General features: G+C 42.1%; 1 protein-coding gene across 7 annotated transcripts in view; it reads left to right on the top strand.

The window, feature by feature from the left end:
- Positions 1 to 23,612, top strand: part of AFAP1 (actin filament associated protein 1) — a 172,897-nt gene that overhangs the window by 86,967 nt on the left and 62,318 nt on the right. For all 7 annotated transcript variants that reach the window (XM_006128231.4, XM_006128235.4, XM_075930796.1 and 4 more), the window contains one exon: positions 19,951 to 20,059. In XM_006128231.4, the coding sequence (XP_006128293.3) occupies positions 19,951 to 20,059 (109 nt within the window). The remainder of the gene's footprint in view (positions 1 to 19,950; positions 20,060 to 23,612) is intronic.

Below are 23,612 nucleotides of genomic sequence, written 5' to 3'. Positions count from 1 at the left end.
CATGCCAGCAAAGTTGTGATAATGTAGCCTTCAAGTGCTAATTCCATAAAATCAACTATTTGATAGTACTCATGTAGGCTCTATTCAGTAAATTGGTCATAGAAACTTCCACCAAACTATGGTCTTATGTAGGTTCAAAATATGCCTGATTCTCCTCTCTCTTACACGAATGTTTAAATGTAGTTAAAATTAAGTAACCATACAGGGGTGTCAGCTATAAATAGGGCTTAAATGGCAACAATTTCTGCAGCAATTAAATTCTTTTGAATTCTGCAGTAACAGAATTATAGCTAGAAGATATTGTAAGAATTGACTTTGAAACTGAGCCAGCAAGAGCCAGTGGGCGGTGACTGAAAGTTCTAAACAGGACCTGTAAAGAGAAATCCAGGTTGTAAAAGGATGTTTGTGCATGCCCAATGCACCTGTGGAATATAAGGCTTTCATATTAGGATCGAGGAATATTGAAAAATGACAGTGTCTTGTATCTGCTATTTTCTTAACTTAGCCCCACTGATCAACCACTGAAGTGCATCCTCGCATACTTGGCTGGGCGGAAGAGGGAAAAAATGATGGTGGGAGGGACCTGCCTTCAATACTGTCCCATAAACCCATGGCATCCTAACTGAAACTCCTACATTTCAAACAGATAAAAATGATTTGACAAAAAAAGATGAGAGCTTTGCACGCTGCAAACAGTTTTGGCTTGACTGTATGTTGTGTTGGGATATATTTCCATCTGCCCTTTAATTTTATGGAGTAACCTCTGGCTCGTGAGTTTATGAAAGGGTAAATAAAACTTTCCCTATTCACTTTCTCCACAGCATTTATGATTTTATAGACCTCTATCGTGTCCCCCCTTAGTTGTCTCTTTTTTACGCTGTATAGTCCCAGTCTTTTTCATGTCTACTCTAGCTATTTCATACCTTCTAATAATGTTTGTTGCCATTCTCTGTATTTTTTTTCCAATTCTAAGGTGCCATTTCTTGATGATGCAACCAGAAATGCATGTAGTATTCAAGGTGCTTGTATACCATGGATTTATATAATGGCATAATGATATTGACTGTTCTATAACTGATCCTTTTCCTAAGTGTCCCCAACATTTTGCTGGACTTTTTGACTGCTGCTGTATTCTGAATAAATGTATTGAGAGTACTATCCGTGATGACTCCAATATCTCTTTCTTGAATGATAACTAATTATTAGACCTCATCATTTTGTATGTGTAGCTGAGATTGTTTTCCAATAACCTTTACTTCACACTTACTAACATTGAATACCATTTGTTGCTTTTTTGTTGCCCAATTTTTGAGTTTAGTGAGATCCTTTTATATTTCTTTGCCATCAGCTTTGGACCTAACAGTCTAATTTTGTATCATCTGCAATTTTTTCCAGCTGACTGTTCACTCTCTTCACCCTCTTTTCCCAAATTATTTAGGAGCACGTTGAACAGCTCAGCTCCCAGTACTGATCCTTGGTGGACCCCACTATTAACCTCTCTCCATTGTGAAAACGAACCATTTATCCTTACCCTTTGTGTCCTGTCTTTTAACCTGTTACTGATCCATGAGAGGACCTCCACTTTTATCCCAGGGCTTTTTACTTCTCTTACAAGCCTTTGGTGAGACACCTTGTTAAAGGCTTTCTGAAATTCCAAATACAGTATATCCAACTAATCACACTTGTCCACATGACTGTTGATACTGCCTGAGAATCGTAATGGACTGTTTCCCTTTATACCTTAGCAAGCTGACTTAGCAGGCATTTGCACAGAGACCTTGAGAAGGAGCTTCACAGCTCAGTGATACAGAGAGTCCTCTGGCAATGGGCCTTCCCATCTTAGAATCCTTTTGAGTCCCAGTTCAGTAAGAAATTTCTAGCCTCTTGCTTCTCTTCTGCTCAGGGGCACAACTCCGGGGGGGGAATGCTTTTCTAGTTTAGTGGCCAGAGCTACTGATGTATATTTTCCTTTCCATTCCCCTCTTACCTTGAGCTGTAATCCAAGATCTAGTGTAGTGGTACCCAGACTGTGGAGTATGCCCCCCAGGGGGGCATGGAAGAATGTCCAAGAAATGAGGCATGGTCTGGGCCAGCTCGTACTAGAGGGATGGGGAGGAAGCAGCACCCAGCCCTGGTCTGCCCCAGACCTCCACTCCCAGCCACTGCCAAGAACCCAGTCCAAGCTACAGCTCAGCTCCCATCCCTCACTCTCAACTCCAGGCTTCTGGCCCTGGCTCCCAACCCAACCATAACACTGCTCCTGGCCAGGCAAGGGGAGGTGCAGATGCATCTTGTTACTGGTGAGTGGGCACAAAAGGAAAAGTTTGGGGACCACTGATCTCGTAGGGCACATCAGTGGTAGCCCTAGTATATTCTTGGTGGCTAGGACTAATTTGATTCACCAGTGTCCTCCAGAGTCCACACATCCGTGTATCCACCTTCCACCTTTGCCAAACCTTCTAACGTAAATCGAAGGCCGAACCATCCATCCCAGCTCATCATCCCTCCTCCTCACACGTTTGTTTTTGGATGGTTTTGGATCCCTCTCCTCTGATCTTCCTCCCTCGCTCCCCTCCCCACCCAACACACCAGGATTCTCTGATCCCAGAACATCTGTCATCTTTCTGGATGTTGCCAGTCCAGAGACTTTTGGTTTGTAGAGGTGCATCCTCTTGTTTTGTCTACAAATTATTCCTTTAAAGGAAATATGTAGAGCGGCAACGTGGAACTCATTATATGCTTTTTCCAGACACTGTGCTTCGGTCCCATTTTCTTTAATTGATGCATCCTCTTGGCACCACAATCTGTGGTTCAGCATGGGTGCATGTATCCACTTCCTCATCAGTGAGTACTGCTTGTGAATCACTGACAGTGAATACCTATAGGGACTGGCTCTCGAAGGAAGGTTACTTACCTACAGTAACTGGAGTTCTGCAAGATACGTCATTCCTAAGGGTATTCACAATATGTTCTCTATCTCAGCGGTCTCCAACCTTTTTTCACCCAAGATCACTTTTTAAGTCTCAGAACAGGTGAAGATCTACCGCCCCGCCCCTTCCTTGCAGCCCCGCCCTCTCTATTCTCCTATCCATCACTTGCTATCCCCAGCCCTTATACACTCTGTTAAACAGTTTATTTTTAAATTATGCTATATATAAAATTAAAATCACATGTTTATAGTTATGAAATAAATGGTCTGTTTTTAATTCATTCTATTTAAACGTCAAATGAAGCATTTACAATTATACATTTTGTTCTCTGCTATTTTGTAAATCTAAAATCAAGTATTGATAATTATATATTTTTTCTTCCAATAACAAAGTCTCAGTGTGACACCTGTGACTGAGCAGTATCTGCCAGTGTTTTGAAGTCTGGGTTGTAGTCTGGGATTGCTAGTCGTATACAGTCCATCACATGGGCATCTGTGATCCTGCGCTCAGCCTGGGAAGCTTGCTCCAGCACAGCTGGAGCTAGATGCAGCCTCCCTGGGCTGAGCGCAGGGCAGCCGGGCTGGAAGGAAGAGAAGTGGCTGCCCGCCCAGCTGGCCATGGCGCTCAGCCAGGGTGCAGCAAGCTCCACGTGGGCAGGTGCAGAGGAGAAGCCGCCGATCAGCTGGAGCGCAGGGCAGCCTCTTTCAGCTGAAAGCCACACTCAGCTGGCTGGGGTGTTTCAGCCCTCCCGACCTCCCAGCTCCCACCATTCCTCGCAGCTACTCACCCGTGTTGTTGCTCAGTGAGTAGCTGCTCCTCAAATGAGGAAATCTAATGTAAATGTACTGTGCAGGCGCGCAGTTCAGAGAGGGCTCAAGAGCTACTCTTAGAGCCCCTGAGATCTACCGGTAGATCGCGATCTACTGGTTGGTGACCACGGCTCTATCTGAATCCTCTTTATTCCAGGTAGAGTAGGAACTGGATATGTGGTAGGACTTTTGTGTCTGCAGTTCAGGGGTTGCAGGATACAGGCATGGATTAATGGGTGCTGCTAATAAAGAATCTTCCAGGTGTAAGTGCATGGAGTACAATAGCACCTATGGTGACCATGAAACTTGAAGAACTCCAGTTACTGAAAGGTAAGTAGCCTTCCATTTTAGCATGAGTACTTGAGTAGGTGTCGGTGTATATTTTCCAATCATAATGTTTGCACTAGATCTCCTGTAACAGATTCTGTTGCTGTGGCAATATCATTAGTTGAAAGGACAGGCAAAGACCAGTTCTTGCTCAGTGGAGTAACAAAGTAATGCTCTGTGTTTTGCTCACATGCTGCTGGTTTATCTTTTAGGATGCCACCACTGCAGCACTGTCCAGCAGCTTTAAAAATACCCTTTCCAGTGAAGCAATGAAATAATACTCTGGTAGTCCTGCTGTTCAAGTATTCCTGAGGAAGACTAGCATAAATTGCCCACAGCATGACAGGGATAGAACACCTAGGACTTCCATGCATTAGGTTGTCAGAGTACATTTCACTGTCAGTGATTTCAGAGATAGATAATGCTCTGTGCAGTCCAAAAAAAAAAAAAAAAAATCCCACCGCGCACACATCTATTTTGCATTATTTCCGCAGTACAGTGAATTCATCTTTTTGTTTTTCCTGGAATGCTGACAGTCTAATAATTATTTAACCACAACAAGTGTCCAGCAATGTGCCAGACTCCCTATAGGCATAAATCAAAAGAGTAGGTCAGTCCTGCCTCCTCTTCCTTCCCATGTATGTACATACATACTCTGTAGGAGTTTTCCATATAAATGGGCTTCCTATTGTTTGGAATCAGTTTGACAGCATTCTTTTATCATGCTCTCTATCAGGAATACTTATAGACTTTTATTAGAAAATGCCAGAAGGGGGAGAGTGCCATTGGAGAAGAAAATTCAGAGTGAAATCAAAAGGATTTTTTAAAGTGAGATGTTGCAAATTACATGAATCACTCTGTAAATACAAAGTATGCCAATTGTATGGGTTCTTTTTCAAACAAGCGGATAGGATTATGATATAAGAAAAATACATTTCTTGAATACTGAATAGGAAATTGTGTGTCTCTACTTTCTGGTTTCCCTTATAAAAATAATGAGTAATATTGAACCGTAGGAAGAAATCTTGAGATAAAATAGTCCTATGATATTGTTACATATTGTTTCCTTTCAGAAAAATGTTGGAAATTAATTTCCCTCCACCTTGTATTAAAAGGTCAAATTGCAGAAGTTCAATAAAAGTCCGTTGATTAAAGCCACTTGAGTATGGTTAAAAGATGAATAATGATTTCAATTTAAAAGGACCTTGAATAGCATCTGCCATAATTAACACTAATGCAAGATTTTTAATACTGTAGCTTCTGTTGGCATCTTGTTACATTTTAGGCTATAGACAAGGACATGCTGGTGGTTCCTGAAGGAAAAACAATTAAAATAATTGAAGTGAATGTGGTAAAGGAGATATAAGGCAATATGGGTTTACCAAATGTAGATTATACCAGACTAACCCAATTACCTTCCTTGAGAAAATAATTGGTTGGTTATTTTTTAAAGAAAAGTTAAGTGCAGTAGATCTGATATACTTTAACTTCATTAAAGCATTTGACATAGTAGCACAATGAAAATGATTAGGTAAATTAGAAAGATAGGGTATGTCTACACTACCCCGCTAGTTCGAACTAGCAGGGTAGTGTAGGCATACTGCACTTGCAAATGAAGCCCGGGATTTGAATTTCCCGGGCTTCATTTGCATAAGCCGGCCGGCGCCATTTTTAAATGCCGGCTCGTTCGAACACCGTCCCACGCGACTACACGCGGCACGGGCTAGATAGTGCGGAATGGCTTGCTAGTTCGAACTATCTGTACACCTTGTGGAGCTGCACTTCAAAGGCAAAAGTGCCACATGGTGCCCGGGATCAGCTGGGGACTCCCCCACTGAACCTGGGTTACATGTGGCGCTGCCACTTCGAAACGTCACAGGGAGCCCACTGTCGAGCTCCTTGCTGTGTTTCAAAGTGGCAGCACTGTGTGGAGCCTGGGATCAGCTGGGGAGTACTGGGCTCCACTTAGGATTGCCACTTTGAAATGCCGCATGTTTCCTGACGCTGGGCTCCCCACAGCGTTTCAAAGTGGCAATGCTACCAGGACCCTGGGGTAATTGGGGGAGTCCCCAGCAGATCCCAGGCTTCACACGGCGCTGCTGCTTTAAAACGCCTCATGCAACCTTGGGATACCTCAGGTGGCCCCCGGCTGCATGGGGCATTTCAAAGTGGTAGCGCTACATGGAGCGCTCATAGCTCCCAGTTGGCCAAGACAAACTTGTTGCCCTTACTTCTTGTAGATGAGCGTACTTTCACCACATCGTTTTCCACCAGTCCAATCTCTACTCACAGAACAGAATGGGAAAATACACCATCCAGCTGTCCATACACTCCATCTTAATGTGTGGATGTTAGCTGGTTGACTCCCATAGAGGTAGTCTACCTGGAAGCAAATCCTCATGAACTGCCGCGGACCTACAACTAGAAAAACATACAAACAAAAATGGCATGGTTTACAGTCTGGTGTTCAGAACTTAACTGCACTCCAACAGATACCGGGGTATCACATATACTACGTTACCTCCTGGACCTGCACTTGACCGGACTATTCTTAAACTCTTATCAAAGTGCACCTTGCCGCCATTGCAGCTCTGCATCCTCCACTACAGGGTCACTCTGCTTTTACTCACGCTTCCATTAAACAATTCCTCTATGGCCTATACAATATGTTTCCACCACGAAGAGATCCAACACCTGCATGAGACCTCAGTCTCATACTCGGTCTATTACAGGCAAACCCTTTGAACCCTTAGCTACCTGTTCCTTGATACACCTATCAATGAGGGTCACCTTCCTTGTTGCAATTACTTCTGCATGAAGAGTAGGGAAGCTGGGGGCTTTGACAGAACCCCCCCATATACAATTTTTATAAGGATAAAGTGATCCTCCATACTCACCCCAAGTTTCTCCCAAAGGTATTTACCCCATTCCATAGCAAGGGACCCATATACTTACCTGTCTTCTTCCTGAAACCCCATAAGGACCACAAGGATACGGCTTTGCACACCCTGGATATCCACAGGGCAGTCACCTTTTACTTGCAACGTTCACGATCACAGAAGGGTTACCCATCTCAAAACAAAGACTATCCAAATGGATCTCGGGCTGTATACACCTAGCTTATTCTATATTTCAGAAGGAGCCTCCACCCAACTTACGGGCTCACTCCACAAGAGTTATGGCAGCATCAGCAGTGTTTCCTCCAGGGCATACCAGAAGAGGAAATCTGCAAGGCTGCCACATTGGCCTCAGCACACGTTTTCATGCAACATTTATGCCATTTAGTCCTTTGCAGACTCTGATATGCATTTTTGCTGAACAATACTTTGTCACATCTGCCGAAGCATCCACCACCGAGCACAACTACTGCTTTGTAATCACCCAAGGTGGAGCATCCCCAGGGACACTCCCCGAAGAAGAAGGGAAGGTTACTTACTTGGTTCAGTAACTGGAGTTCTTCAAGATGATTGTCTCTTTGGGTGCTCCGCCACCCACCCTTCCTTCCCTCTGCTTCAGACTCAACAACACTGGGCAACAACAATTGCCCAGGGGGGTTGTAGAATCTCCGTCTGTGGAGATATTTAAGAGTAGGTTAGATAAATGTCTATTAGAGATGGTCTAGACAGTACTTGATCCTGCCATGCGGGCAGTGGACTGGACTCGATGACCTCTCGAGGTCCCTTCCAGTCCTAGTATTCTATGATTCTATAAACATGAGAGTCAGAGAAGGAACTGAAGAGATGATTGGCTGCACATGTGAGAGAGCCATTTCAAATGTTGCGCATCAGCATTCTGTGTGTGCAGCCGACTATGGGCACTGCTACCTGAAGTCTCTGACTTAGAGGCACAGCGGCGCTCAAGTACCTAAGGTGGAACACTCATGAGCAGGGCTCAACAATCTATGTAATCTACTCGCCCATGGCAAGTAGATTACATCCCAGAAGAGCCGGGTTCGGGCAATCTGCGCATGTGCATAACACCGGACAGCGCAGCTGGCGAGCGAGGCTTGCCGCGGCTCGGCGAGCCCTGCTCATGAGGACAATCTCGAAGAACTCCAGTTACCGTACCAGGTGAGTAAACTTCCCTTCCATGGCTCACTATAACTGGGATAACATTTGTCAGCATTATGACACTGTGAATGGCTTGCTAACTACAAAAGCAGCTTCTATTCTCTTGGAATTCACACCTCCAGATCAGCTGCTAGAAGTGGGCCTCATCCTCCTTGATTGGATCCACCTGGTCATCTCCAGCCTGATCCTGGCCTGCATATTTATTCCTGCCTCTGGAAATTTCCACTACATGCATCTGACGAAGTGGGTCTTTGCCCACGAAAGCTTATGCTCCTACACTTCAGTTAGTCTATAAGGTGCCACAGGACTCTTCGTCGCTTTTGCAGATTCAGACTAACACGGCTACCCCTCTGATATTTGTCAGCATTGTTGCATAAAAAACCTCTGCCTGAGCTTACTTGATTTTACACATGCATTTTCTGAAACTACACTAACTGTAAGGTCTAAGGTTTTAAATTGCAACTCATTGTAACCTTTGTCAAACCTTGCTTTGTAAAACTTTGTAATCTTTGTAACTTTCAGAAACTTACTGTAAGCTGCAACTTTGTAACCTTTGTAATTCTCAGCCACTTTGTTCGTAACTTGCTCTAAACTGCATTCTCCCCTGAGTGATGGAGAGAGAGAGAGAGAAAGTATGAGTGTGTTTTTGAATTTGCAATGCTAAGGCTAGAGCACATGGTGATGAGTCATCAGAGACTGCTGCTTTGCTGGATAAAGGGAAGTCTGGGCATGCTCCCTGGTGACAAGGTGGATGAGTCACAGGGGCCATTCAGACACAATATAAGAAGAGGGAACACATGTGAGACTCCTTTTTCTTCCCCTGCTCCTGAGAAACTCCTTGCTGCAGCCAGTGTCTTTTCTGACCAGCTTGCCAGCCATGATGAGCAGACAGACCCTCCAGGATCTACATGCGTTGGTTCCTTCTGTAACCCATATGCCTGTGTAAGTGTGTGAGTGCCAGAGGACAGGAATCAATGTATGTGAATGTGTGCTTGTTTGTGTGTGTGAGAGGGAGAGATAGCTGGTTTCCTCTTTAGTTTAAACCTTTGGTGGCAGCTCTATTTTTGTAGTGCATACAGTGGAGTGCTAATTCCTCAAGCAATAAATCCATGCTAGTGTAACCCTGGGTGGTCTCCAGTGAAACTATTTTTGGGGTAACAAGCAGGAGGTGCATTCTCTTGGCCACCTAGACGTGGATATTTCTTGCAGCTAATCTTAAGTATCCTGTGGCAATGAAGACTCTGGAAGGAACCCAAACCTGTATATGTTCTGGAGACTGGAAGAACATCCTTCCTTACCTGAAGATGATCAGTCAGTTCTTGGAAAATTTCCCTCCTCCTAACCATAATTGCCTTTGTTTTTGTTAAATGTGTGTGTGTCACTGGTTCTGTGTGTTTGGGTCCACAGGGCATCTGGGAAATGTTTGCGTAAGTAAATAGAACTAAAAACAGTTTCTGTACTTTCTTCTGGCTATGTTGTCTTTCAGAATGCTGTTTCTTATGTTTTTTTCTTGATATTTGAATTGCTACTAGGAATATTTTAGTTTAAGTGATCTAATTCTGAGTTAACACCCTTTTATGAAGAATAACATAAATTGAATCCTGTTTCAAAGCTTTATTACGTTGCTGGCCTGCAAGGCCACATAGTCTTTTACTACATTTCAGCCATTTGCTCAATCCACTACAATTAGGGTTTACAGTGGAATCAAACTGCTGTACCAAAGTCATAGTGACCTGTGAGTCTTAATGAAGCAGAATTGAATCTCTTCCCTCCCAGACTTCTGTACCCCTTTCAGGAGGCTGATTTGTCTTGCAAATTCCCAGGTTTCACCTCACTTAAAAACTGCTTGCTTACAAAATCATACACAAAGATACAGAAGTGCCACAGCATTCTACTGAAAAATGCAAACATTCTTATTTTTACCATTACAATTGTAAAATAAATTGTGACCTCTGGGTTGAGAAACACTGATGCAGCATGTAAAGCAGCATAAACAAGTCATTGTCTGTGTGAAATTTTAATTTGTACTAACTTTTCTGGTGCTTTTCACGTAGCCTGTTGTAAAATTAGAAAGGTAGTTAGATGAGTTGCCACCCCACCTCCTCCTCCTCCCTCCCCTCGCAGAGTATGCATTCCCCCTCAGTACAATACTCTAGAGAGCCACTGCTTGAAGGTATTGCACTCTCATTTACTGCAGTCAGGTCTCATCATGTTGCCAGTTTCTTATTGTCACGTCATTCCCATCTGTGGAATGTCTTTCCTGAGGTAGTTTCCTCCTTTAAATTTGCTTAAACTAAAAGGTGAAATTTTCCAAAGCACATCATTAGCCTAACTCTGCTCCCACTGATGATATAATTCCTGTTGATTTCAAAGGGAGTAGAATTAGGACCATGTTGACCACTTATGAAAATCCCACCCAAAATTTTCTCCTATTTGCTTCATTTTTTTTTAAAGAAAACTCCTCACTATTGCATCTTGTGCACAAACCGTCACAGAATAATGGCATGATTTGATTGACATTACCCTGTTCATTCTCTCTTCTCCCTGTGCCTGCTGTTTCTTCTCTTGTCCTTTCATCATGTTATGTGCATAAATATCTCGTAAGTTCCTTTAGGAGGGAAGTATCTTTCGTCTTTAGTGGGAAGCGCCTAGCACAGTTACAATTAAAAAAATCAATAATTACGTCTGACTAATGCTTTTCATACAGACTATAATTTAAATCAATCCTTTTGGAATCGCTTTTCCCTCAACACCTGAATCTTTTTGGTTCATAGACCAATTTTGAGTGGTTTTATCTCTCTCTCTCTCTCTCTCTATACACACACACACACACACACACACACACACACACACACACACACACACACAATTTGTTCTGCCTTTTCTTTGTTTTCTGGGTTCTTCATCTGTGTGTTTCTAGTTGTCTGAATAACACCTCCAAATGGATATGTACTAATTATTCATTATTAATCATAAATAAAACAAATTCAGTTTTTTCATCCTTTTTGTTTTTGAATCTCTGATGTAACTTATTTTTGTATTTTTTTTCTGTCACTGTGCCATGGAGTTGGGGGATGTGACTTTTTATTGCCTTTTGTCATTTAAGTTGTGTGTACTGAATTTCAGTGTTGCACATTTTATTTAATAAATACCTCAAATTCAGACCCATCTTGACAGATATTCTAGCTAAAATTTAGGTTCTTGTATTTCTGTCCCAGGGCAGCAGTGCTATTGCATAAATCAAATATTGCCACTTCTAAATATTATTTATTTGCTTGTTGCTCAACTGACGTGGAATTTGTTTTCTGAGGTTTGTGGTATTAATTTTACGTTGTGATTAAAACCACAGCTTAATATATTTTAATTTTCTATTCTATCATAATCCACCGTTTATTATTTATAATGACTTTAGGTATGGTGCAAGAACTTGTTTAACAATATAAAGAAATATTGAGCGAATATTTAGATTAGTGTTTAATGTACTGGATGTTGGATGGTAACATAAAAAGACTCAACTCTTTACAGAGATACTGTTGCTAGTATTCTAGCCATATGCACACAGACTGACTTCCTCCTGCCTTTTGCAACCTCTGCACCTCTTTCCAAATGTTTTTGCTTTGTGATGTTGGTGATACGCACAATATCATTGCAGTGTAGACATACCTTTTTATGGGCTGCTATCTAGGCCCTGTGGAGGGTGTCTTGTGATATATTACCCCACATTTTCAGTTGGGGATCCCTTCCTATATGTTTTGCCTTTGCCATCTGGCTCTTACTATTTTTGCTGCCAACTTCATCTTTTGATTCCTTATTGGTTGTCTAGGGGAAGATATTGTGTGCTCAGATTGGTGCTGAATTGTTTTTGGATTCTGGTATAGTGTACCGTGACTAATCTGAGAATACGTTGCCTGATCTTTCTTTTATGTATTAATTATATAGATTCATTATGAATTTCCAGTTATCACTTTGAGGGTTGACAGGTCCTTGTCCAAGGATCAGGCCTAACATTTTAATTATTCAATATTTGGGAATCCCGATGTGCACACTTGCAATGCTCATACTATAGGGACTCTTTTATATATTTACAAATATAGTTTAACAACACATTTAGCACAATCACTATGCCCCAACTTAGCAAGATAGATAAGAATATACATCTGTATTTCCATATACCCTTGTAGAACAATCTGAAGTGTTATCCATCATCTTCTTCATCACCCTCATCTTCCCCGTGATTACCATTGGCCATCGTTCTGGCACCTTCGAAGGACAACATCCTCTTCTCGGCGGGGATGCCGTTTTTATAATATGTTACTCTGATGTTATGTTTGATGCATATTCAGTAGGAGCTGTTTCCCTTTCTCCTTATTAGTAAGGTGAAGAAATACAAATGGTGAAGTGTCTTTTTCCTATAACTCAGTACATCATTGATCTCAACTTATTATCATTTATATAAATTTGTTACTGTGGCCCCTTTTGTGATTAGGACAGGAATAACAAATGAGATATCTAATCAGTTATTTTGTTTTGGTCTCAAAAGGTTATTTCAGGTTTTTCCAAGTTGTGGTGTACCTGTGAAGTTTGAGGGTATGGTTGGAAGCCCCCTGTGCTATTAAAGGGTGCTTTATCTTATCACTTTCTTGTGTAGGTTAAAGGTCTCAAATATATGCACGTTGACTTTTCTATCTATGTGAAAGATCCCAGAATTGGCATTAGCTCAAAATACAGAATGTTGCTTGTAAGCCTTTTGTGTTACAGCTAAACTACTTTAATATACCTATTTTAACATATTATAATAAACATATGATCATAACCATGAGAAATCTGTAAGAAAATATATGGGTAGGCAAGCAAGCACGTTAGCTCTATGGTCTACACATAGCATACCAAGTATGCCAGATCTTGCAAAATGCAACTTTAATTTCCTAATCACAGCTCTTGCCTCAGTGTCCACTAGAGAAATTACTTCCCAAAAATTGGAAAGTGTTTCCTGTGATTAAAAATGAACTGGTCTATGCCATTCCCCAAGATTGGGTGGGATTTCATGAGGCTGTAGAGCGGAGGGGGGGGGGGGGGGGGGGGGGGGGACGGACACGGGACTTCAGGCCCGAGGACCAGATGTGACCCCCGGCTTGTCTGGATCTGCCCCTCCCCCCAGTAATGGGGAGCCTTCACTGGTGCTCCAGCCCCACTGCTATCCCACTGTGGGGGTGGAGCACACAGAATCTACTAGAGTGCCCCCCTCCCCCAAAGCTCTGGTATGTGAGGGGAATGTGGGGAGTGTTTTTCTGCTTCTCAGTTAGGGGCCATGTCAGTGAGGGTTTTGTTTTGGATTTTTTTTGCTTCTCACTTGTGTTCAACCCCCAACTGATTTTTCTGTGGGTGGTGGCCTCCGACCCAAAAAAGGTTTCCCCCCCTACCCGCTGTAGAGTCTCCATCTGTTGCCAATCACTATACTTTTTGCACAGCTAACATGGTTCCACATGCACTCACAAATTGACATTCATGCCTGAACAGTAAATATGTTCCATGCTTCATCTTGTATACCTGACCAATCCTTAAGAATGACCTTGTATTTTTTTGGAACTGCATATAATGCCCAATGGGGGTTGGTGCTTTGTTGGAATGCCTGGAGCCTCTCATTTGAGATTTGAAAATACTTTGGTACACTTGTGTCCTGTTCCACAGTTATTTGTGTTGTAGTTGTGCAGTAATTAATTTGTACTCTGAGCTTGCTGCATTTGGTTATGAATGTAAAAAAAACAAAAAACAAGAACATTTGACCACTGGCACCTTTCATTACAAATTAAGAACTGCTACTAAGAGTGTCTGCCACTAGGAGTGACTTTCTTTGTCAGTATCTCATCTTCACATCATTATGCTATAGCATAGATTCCCAAACTGGGGGGTGCGCTTCCCTGGGTGGCGTGAAGAAATTCCGGGGGGAGGGGGGCTGCGAGGTTACTCAGTTCCTTCTCTCCCCCCATTCCCCAAGAAAGCGCCGGCGCTGGCGTTACCTCACCCAAAGTTCATCTTTTGCTTGGTGACTTCCCAGGTCTGTCTCCCTCTCTCCTCCCGGGGCTATAGACCTGCCAGAGAGCCACATTTCCCCCGGACAATAGGGGCCACGGGGGGAGCTCCGCTCCTTGAATGATCATTGAATAAAGGCTGGAATGGGGCAGAATTTCAAAGAGCTGCTAGTTCAAAGTCAGGCAGCAGCACAGGGAATAAGCTGAACACTTGCTTTCTGAGACCCCGGACTTGGTTACTGGACCCCCAGGTACCAGCTTAGCTGTCCTCTCCCCCCATCCAGACCCCCACGAGTACCCTGCCCCCCCGCCGAGACCACCAAAAGTACCCTGCCCCCGTCCAGACCCCAAACCCCCACGAGTACCCTGCCTCCCCTGCTCAAACTTCCACGAGTACATTGCCCAGGGCCCCTTCTGTCCCATGCTCAGGGCCCCACCAGGACCCTGCTCCTGTCCCCTACCTCCTGGCCAGACACCTACACCCAGCTTGCTCCTGTAGCCTATTTTCCTCCCAGATTCTGCACCCCATCCCTATCTCACTGACTGATAGCCCTGTCCTGCACACTGGATTCCTTCATTTTGGCCCCACCTCAGAGTGTAGAGGGGCCCACAAATTCCAGTAACCCTGGAACCCCAGAAAAATTAATCTGGCCTGAGTCCTTGAACCTCAGTCCTACCTACCCACCCTGCGTGGGGCTGGGTTGCCAGGGGAGGGAGGTGTCTCAGTTGCAGCCACATCAGTCGGACTTGGGGGGGCCTAGGAGGGTTTGGGGTTTTTTTGCATCCCACTTGTGTGGTCCCTGACCCAAAACAGTTTCCCTGCTCTTCCCATAAATAAAGACATTGCTGAAACATTTGTGCTGGAAATATATTATTTACAAATGAAGTCAGGCCCACAAGGCCCCAATTGGGTCCAAGCCCCCATGTGGCCACAGCATCATAACACCCCTGCATCCTCACACACATCTCAATCCTGAGCTATCATACACTGGAATCCCTTGTCCTGAGCATCTCACATCCTCAGTCTTCTGCCACAACACTACTGCACAGTCTACACACTGCAAATCTGTGTCCTGAGCCCATCATACTCCCAACCCCTCTGCCCTGAGCCCCTCCGACACCTCAGCCTGAACTCCTGCACCCTCATCCACAAGCCTGTGGTTTGCTCAGCATCCCAATACTCCTGACCCCAACACTCTCCAGCCTGGAGCCCCCTCCCTGAGCCAGAAGCCTCTTCTCCACCTCTTCCTGCACCCAAATTCCCTCCCAGAGCTTGCACCTTCACCCCTTCCCACACCCAAATCCTCATTCCCACCCCAGAGCCAGCACATCCTGTCTCAATCCAGTGAGAGTGAGTAAGGGCTGGGGACAGCAAATGGAGAGGAGGGAAAGGGAGAGGGTAGGGCCTCTAGAAAAGGGTGGGGTCTTCGGGCTTTCCCTGACATTTAAAAAGTGATCTTGGGTGTAAAAAGATTGGAGACACTACCATAAAAAAATTTTAATTTTCAAATTTCATGCCATGAAATGTGAATATATATATATTTATATTGCCTTTTGATGTGTAGGGGTACTGGTTTGGTTAGTGGGGAGGCCAAAGAACGATGTAGAAGGCAATGGAACTTTTTCACACTTGCAGGAGTGTTTGGGACTGTTCTGTCGTGGGAATAGGTAGCCAGTCTTGCATGGTTACTGGTGGTGGGGTATATATAAGGCAGTGCACAACTGTACATAAGAGTAGTAGTAAATAAACATTTGCAATAACTTATCAAAGTAACTTGCGTCCATTAAATTTATTGTAATTGGGAAAAATATTTTTATAGATTTTTTTTTTTAATTTAATATATTATGGCTGCGATTAAGAAAAGGAAGTGCGATGAAGACTACATTAAGAATGGCTTCACTATCATGGAAAAAAACGGGATTGATCATCCTCAATGCGTAGTATGCCACACAGTTCTTAGCAATGACGCCTTGAGACCTAGTCGTCTTGAGAGACACTTGATGAAGAACCACAGCGCTTTGACAGAAACCAAGAGAGTTTTTTGCTGCTAAACTTCAAAATTTGAAATGCATGAAGCTGGACACTACTGGAGCTTTTTATCAAGCATTGGCTAAAGCAGTAGAAGCATCTTATGAACTGTCATTGCTCATCTCTAAAGCCAAGAAAGCGCACATAATCGGAGAAACTCTTGTGAAGCTTTGCTTGTTGAAAGCAGTTGATATTGTGCTTGGTGTCGAAAGCAAGAAAAAACTATCGAAAATTTTGCTTTCTGACAATTCCGTGAAACATCGCATCGATGAGCTGGCGAAAGATCTTAAACTTCAAGTTGTGGAGGAAGTGTTGGCATCTTTTTTTTTTTTTTTTTTTTGCAATTCAGTGAGACAATACCACTACTGTAGCACAATGTTGTCAGCTGCTTGTCTAAGTTTGATTAATTAACAATGGAACTGTGAAAGAAGAGCTGCTTTTTTCGAAGGAATTGATGACCACATCAAAGTCTTCTGATATTATGAAAACGGTTTCTGACTTTTTTTAAGAAAATAGACTTTCGTGGGGAAAACTGGTTGGTGTATGCACAGACGGTGCTCCCGCAATGCTTGGCTCTTGCTCTGGATTTGTGACATTGGTGAAAGGAAAAAAAATCCAGCCGTAACCACAACTCACTGCGTCATACGCAGACTAGCAATGGCTGCTAAAACACTTCCAGATGACCTATGTGACTCATTGAATTTGGCCATCAAAATTGTCAATTTTGAGAAGAGCAGTGCTTTAAATACGAGACTTTTTGATGCTCTTTGCATGGATTTGGGAGCAGATCATAAAACTCTTGTTTCACATGGAGGTATGATGGCTGTCCAAAGGTAACATGCTTTCAAGATTTGAACTGAAAGATGAAGTGGAAATTTTCCTCAAGCAACAGAAGAAAGAAGAGTTATATCATGCATTTACAGACCAAACGTTTCAGCTTTCACTGGCATACCTGGTGGACATTTTTGAATCTTTGAACAACCTCAGATTGAAGCTGCAGGGAAACAACGCTGCAAACGTTATAACACACCGTGATGCCATCAAAGCATTTACAGAAAAAGTCCAGCTTTGGAAACGTCGAACACAAGCTCAGATGCCTAACTTTTCGTCTTTTCCAATATTTTCATCATTTATTGAAAATGAAGGTTTCCAAGAAGTTTGTAGAGAGGATGTGAAGAACAAAATTGTGTTTCACCTGGACTGCCTTGCTGACACATTCATCCTCTATTTTCCAGACAACTTTTCTGGCAACCCCATTCATAAATTAGTACGCAATCCATTCAGCATTGATGTTGATTCATTGCCAGAAGTATTGCAAGAACAAGCACTTGAAATAAAATATGATTCAAGTGCAAAAGATAATTTCGAAAACACAAGCTTGAAGGAATTTTGGATAAAATATTTCCCAATGTACTCGGAAGTTGGAGAAGAAGCGCTACGTATTATTCTTCCATTTTCATCAACCTACCTCTGTGAAAAAAGCTTTTCAAGTTTAGTCACATTAAAAACAAAACAGAGAAATCAACTGGATGTCAAAAATGATTTGCGTTGCGCACTTTCATCTTTCAAACCTAGGATTTCCCAACTTGTGAAGAAAATGCAGCATCATCCTTCACATTAAATTTGATTTGTTTCTGCTATTTCTTAAGTTAAATTACATTTTTATTAAATTTTTGTGCCAAGAAAAGCTATTTGTGCATATTTTTAATTTAAAATAATTTTTATACCAAGATTTTGTGTTTATTTTTAATTTTAAAATTACAAATTGAATTTTTTTGTTAAAAGGGGGTTTGGATGATGGTAAAGAAGAGGTGGGGGGTATGAGGGTTTCTCAGAAATCAAAAGGGGGGCGTGATTCTGAAAAGTTTGGGAACCACTGTGTTAGAGTGTCAGTGATAAATAATTTGTAGTCCCTCTGAGTCCTATGAAAGTTGCTATGGATAGGAAATGAAGAATACTCTAGCCAGGGGAGATTGCAACAACCCAATCTGTAGTACTTGGCTAAAACAAAGCAGACATTTAGCAAGGATATAGAGGTAACATTGCACTTTCTGTAAGAGTAGTTGTAGTTTCTTTAGTGACCTCAGGCAGTCAGGTTGTCAAGGATGCACTTCATTCAAAACTGCTAGCATCATGCCAATTTGAATATTAGAAGATATATGCCAGATGGAAAGGCTAAAAAAAAATAGGAGCAAATTGTCTAGTTGTGAAGGATGTCTAATAAGCATGCTAGTTGAAATTGGGGATGCTTATCACTTGCAGATAATTAATTGAGTTTTATTGAAATCTGGTGTTTGTTTTGGTGCGTACTTAACAGCTCAGTGCAAGTTCTGCTCTTGAAAAGTTATCAGAACAATTTACAACTTTATAGGGAATTGAAAGGCTTCAACAATACAAATAGCAATAACATGGGTTTGTTTAAACATTATAAATATCAGTAATATCAGAATGTCTGTATGTGCGCACCTACAGACATTCTTTTATTTGATGTAAGGAGCGTTAGAAGTGTTAGATTTCATAGAGAACACAAAGATTTACACTATAGACTTTCAATGTGGTCTATTTTTCTGCTTAAAAAAAGAACAAAAGCAAGCTGGCTCATTTTAATCAGAATACATTCTTTATAATGGACATTTTTGAAAAGTGCCTTCAGTTGTTTCTGTTAATTGTGCATCTTTCAAAAGCTATTGTGCTGAGGGTTTTTTTCCCATTGTTTTTAAAACTTTGTGCATAGCAAGCACTGCAAAATACATTTAAAAAAACAGATCCTGGTTAATTCAGAAATGGATTCCATCTGTGTTGACATTGGCTGCACATGTTTACCCGCTCCAGCTGTGTGAAGTAACCCAGTGCTCTAAAGGGGTCGAATTCAGACAAGCACCATTTGTGTTTCATTTCCCTTCTTTTTTTTCCACTTTCTTTTTGAATAACATTTAGATTAAAAACCAGCATTTTTTTCAGATCTCTATTGGAATCTCTTATTTATTGCTGAATAAAAGATAGTTTAGAAGCCTTGTGTCTGTGTTACATCAAAATATGCATGGCTCTCAAGACCAATATTTCGTAGATGAATTGGTTTAATAATAGGAAGTTCATATATTATAAATTCACACACACACACACACGGAAAATAATTTAAGACTAGAGTGGGACATTGAAGTCTACCCTGAGCCAGCAGAGGCAAACATTCAAGAGCTGACCAGGGAATAAGCTGACCCCAAGAGTCACAATTCATTACTTAGCACACGCCTTCATTCGCTGCTCTGGAGATCGATGTTCTGGCATTTGTTTTAGTGGGTCTATTATGAACACTGAGGGCAGCTCCGGGCAGTGCCTGTACACCTCACAGTTGCTGGAGTTGCGTACCTTAAGCCGACCTTCCAGGTCTAGTGTATACCTGGCCTTAGTTTCTCTCCTTACCCCAAAGTGAAGTACTCTGCAACTGGAAGATCATGTGGCTAAATTCCTTCTGATGCACTGTTCTCTTTAACCATATTTTATTATAACAGCCTGGTGGGAGCTTAAAACTTAGACCTATTTTATTTCTAAAAGTTGCTACTCTCCACAAATCTGTGGTATGAAGAAGTATGAGTACTTCCCTGGGCTTTTCTGTATAATCACAAACGAATTAGTTGGCATTGCTAACCTGGATAGTGTTCCTCTAATTAGCAGTGAACATCAGCAGACATCTTAGGTGCATTTTATTTGTCATGATCTGGAGAGCTTTTGATCTCATTAATTTCTTTCTTCATTTAGCCACCAGATAACGGGCCTCCACCACTACCAACATCATCCCTTCCTGAAGGCTACTATGAGGAAGCGGTGCCACTTAGTCCTGGAAAAGCTCCTGAATACATCACCTCTAGTGAGTAACATACTTTCTGTGGCTGCCCTAAGCAATTATCTGTTTTAGTTAATTTCACTGCTTTAAAACATGAAGACATAAAAAAGAAAACTTCTCTCTCTTTACATCCTCTGAAGTTAAGAATTATGTGAAGAGTTTGCTGTTATTTGTATCTGGTTTTATGACAGGGAGGTCAGGTAGGCACACTGGACCCCGAAACAGTTTCTGCTGTGAGTGACCACTTCCTCCAATGCTATCCAGTGATACTAGTTCAATAGCAACTCGTGGACAAGAGTGCTACCTCCTGATCAATCACCAAAACTTTGCACTTGGCCCCTTCCCCCTCCTGTGATCATAGACAAAATACTTGGCAAGGCTAACCTAGCTTCCATCAACATCACATTGGATCACAATAATAGAATAATGGCATGCCTGCCATTGAACAGCTATGCAGATTTAGGTAACTAGATGTTTAAGTACTAAAAGATGGAGGGTGTTTTTCTGTGGTTTGGAGGTAGCGGTTTAAAATCCCATGTAAATTATTAGCTATAGGTTTAACCAGTTAATCTCCTGCCACGCTACGGATGTGGTGGGGGAGGAACTGGAGCAGCCCCGCCTACAGTGTGCTTAGCCCACTGCAGGCACAGGCTGCTTGGGCCAGGTAGGGCCTCCATACTGTGCTGTTGGTAGGGTTGCCAGGTGTCCGGTATTTACCTGGACAATCCGGTAATTTTGCCTCCTGTCTGGTAAAAAGGTTCAGAGAATACCGGACACCTGAGATGTCCAGTATTTTCTGAATTTTTACTCAGCCAGGAGGCGAAAATACCCTACAAACACTCAGCGCCCGGCCTCCGCCCCCCCCCCCCCCCCCCGAACCACCCCAGCCCCCACGCTTACCTGGTTCCACAAGGCTATCGGCACAAAATGGCTGCCGGCCAAAAGACCAAGGGGTCTTAGTGCTCAACTGCTCCCCTGTTCCTATCCCTCACGCTTAAAGGGGACATGCTGTTTTAATGCTGTTTTATTTATTTATTTATTTATTTTTGGCTTAAGTCTTTTTTTGTTTTCTCTCAACAACTTTGGTCTTTCAACAGAATTTTTCCCGGTTTTTTTGGGGGGGGGGGGGGAGGGGGTTCGGTATTTTTGTTTTAACCATTTGGCAACTCTAGCTGTTGGATGGGGACTCTCCAGCCAGGTATGGCCCGCTGTAGGGGGGGCGGGGGGAGCATGCTGATCCTGCCTGGCCAGGCTAGAGCACCCTCTGCCTACAAGTAGGCGTGGTGAGCCAGGCAGAGCCCACTGCACGCTCAGGTAGATGATGTGGCAGGCTGCAGCAGCCATCCGGGCCAGAGCCCAGTTAACCAGTTATCCTGGTAAGCATGCTGCTAAGGCAGTGCGTAGGGGTTAATCGGTTAACGTTAATCGGTTAACCCTTTATGTCTCTAGTTGGAGGAGGCAAAAATTGTTATTCTGCTGCTCTTATTTGTTGACTGGCAGAGGTAATTCATCATTAGTGTATAAACATTTTTCTGCTGGATCATCATCATTCATGACCCTAAATTTGTTAGACCATTTTTATTGTTGTTTAAATCTAAATGAATGCAGAAATAAAACCTGTTCTACTCAGTGAATCAAGAGAACCATTATAACACCAACAAATGATCTGTGTGCCATTTGTACGCTGTTGATTATAGACAGGCCTTTGTTTTGCTTGGAGAATCATATGCATGCATTAGCTCTAAACATTAAAAAAAAAAACAAAGAAAATTTGGCATTTGTTAATAGGAATAACTTAACCCAGGCAATTCAAGCAATAAATAAATAAATAAAGAGTCGCAAATCATGTAAAATGAATGTAGATACACTCAGTTTCAGCAGTGTTCAGGGATTTCCACTCCCTGCTTCTCCCTTGGAAATAGCACAGGGTGGTCCTGCTCACACCCTCTGACTCAGTGAACTGCCATTTCATGTTTAGCTGTTACATGCAAGCACCCAGCTCAAGAAGATAATATTAGCTGCATTTTAAAATAGTTGTTTCAGTGGAGCTAAAAACCAAAACATGCTAACCAAATTTCAGACTTATTTTTATTGTCCTTCATTACTATCCAGACCACTGAAACATTTAGAGGAGATAGACTGTCCCTCTCTTTCATAAATCAAAGCTATAACTTCTACAAAAGTTATGCTTAACAAGTACAACCCACAACCTATATTGCTTCCGCTCTGCTGAATTCCATTACCTTTTGTATTTGTCATCAGCTCTTTTAACACCTATAGAAGAATATAAGTACTGTCAGCTCAGCAATTCTGTTTATCTATTATAAAGTTAGTGGCTACATTCACTATAAGCCTTCTTCAGTACTTGTTATCTGTCTAGTCTATCAAAATTCCACCTGAGTTCATTTGTGCCAGCTTGTCTTATGACTGTGAGAATAATATAAGTGACTAAAATAAGTGACTAAAATAGAAGCACCAAACTCATTTTACTTGTAACAACTACCACTAGGATATGGTTCTATTTCTGAGGTATACGTGATTGAGAAGACACAGATTTTAAGGCCATAGTGTCCAATCAGTTCTGAAGCATCAGTGGCTAAATATTCACAAGTGGCTAGTGGCTACCGTGTTGGACACTGCCGTGTCCAAGGGCTGAGACAACAAAAACAGCTTCCTAAGGAAGTGGAGGGGAAAAAAGAGAGAGCTGTAGCTTTAATGAGTCACATGAATGTTTGGGCAGACATAATGATCTATCTCTTCATATAGTTGAACCTCAGAGGTACAAACTCATTGGGGATGGAAAGTTGTTCTGAAATCTTCGTAACACTGAACAAAATATGAGGTTTGTTCTTTCATAAAAGCTGATTTAATACAGCTTTGAAACTTTACTTATGCTGCTTTTAACCATCTTATTTTAAACAAAACAAGCCCAGAGAGAATTTATTTACCTTGTCAGATCTGTTTTATACCTTTCTTCTTTTTTAATAGTATGCTGTATTTTACTACACTGTATTTGGGATTTTTTCCCTCCTCTGCCACTGCCTGATTGTCCACATCTGGTTCTAAATAAGTTGGGTGGCTGACTGGTCAGTTTGTAACTCTGCTGTTCGTAACTCTGTAATGCTACGGTAGTGTATTAAAACATATTCATAGTTAACAGTGAACAGGCTCACATCTTCCTATAAAAAGGAGAAAAATACATAGAAATAAAGTTCAAAATGTGCCCCAGATGATGATGACTCTTTTCCATCTCCATTTATTGAAAAATACTGATCCAGACTTTAAGCTTCAGGTTAACCCTTTGAAAACACGATTAGGAATAATTTGAAAACTCATTAGGGCATTCTTCCCATAATAACAGTTTCCTTATTTTTGTTCATGTAATTGATGCACTAGAAACTAGAATAACTATCAGGCTGTGCCAGAGAGAGAGAGAGTCTATGTATAAAGATGTTACATTTCAATAGATCAGCTAATTAGGCCATTATTTGATTAATCGATAAGAGTGGAGGGAGGCACTTGATATCGCTGCTGCACCTCTGCCTTTGAAATGTACTAAGAGCCGCCCACATTTCTT

Source organism: Pelodiscus sinensis, chromosome 5 (assembly GCF_049634645.1).
Source record: "Pelodiscus sinensis isolate JC-2024 chromosome 5, ASM4963464v1, whole genome shotgun sequence".
In the NCBI taxonomy this organism is placed as follows: Eukaryota; Metazoa; Chordata; order Testudines; family Trionychidae; genus Pelodiscus; species Pelodiscus sinensis.
This window is presented reverse-complemented; position numbering and strand designations above follow the sequence as displayed.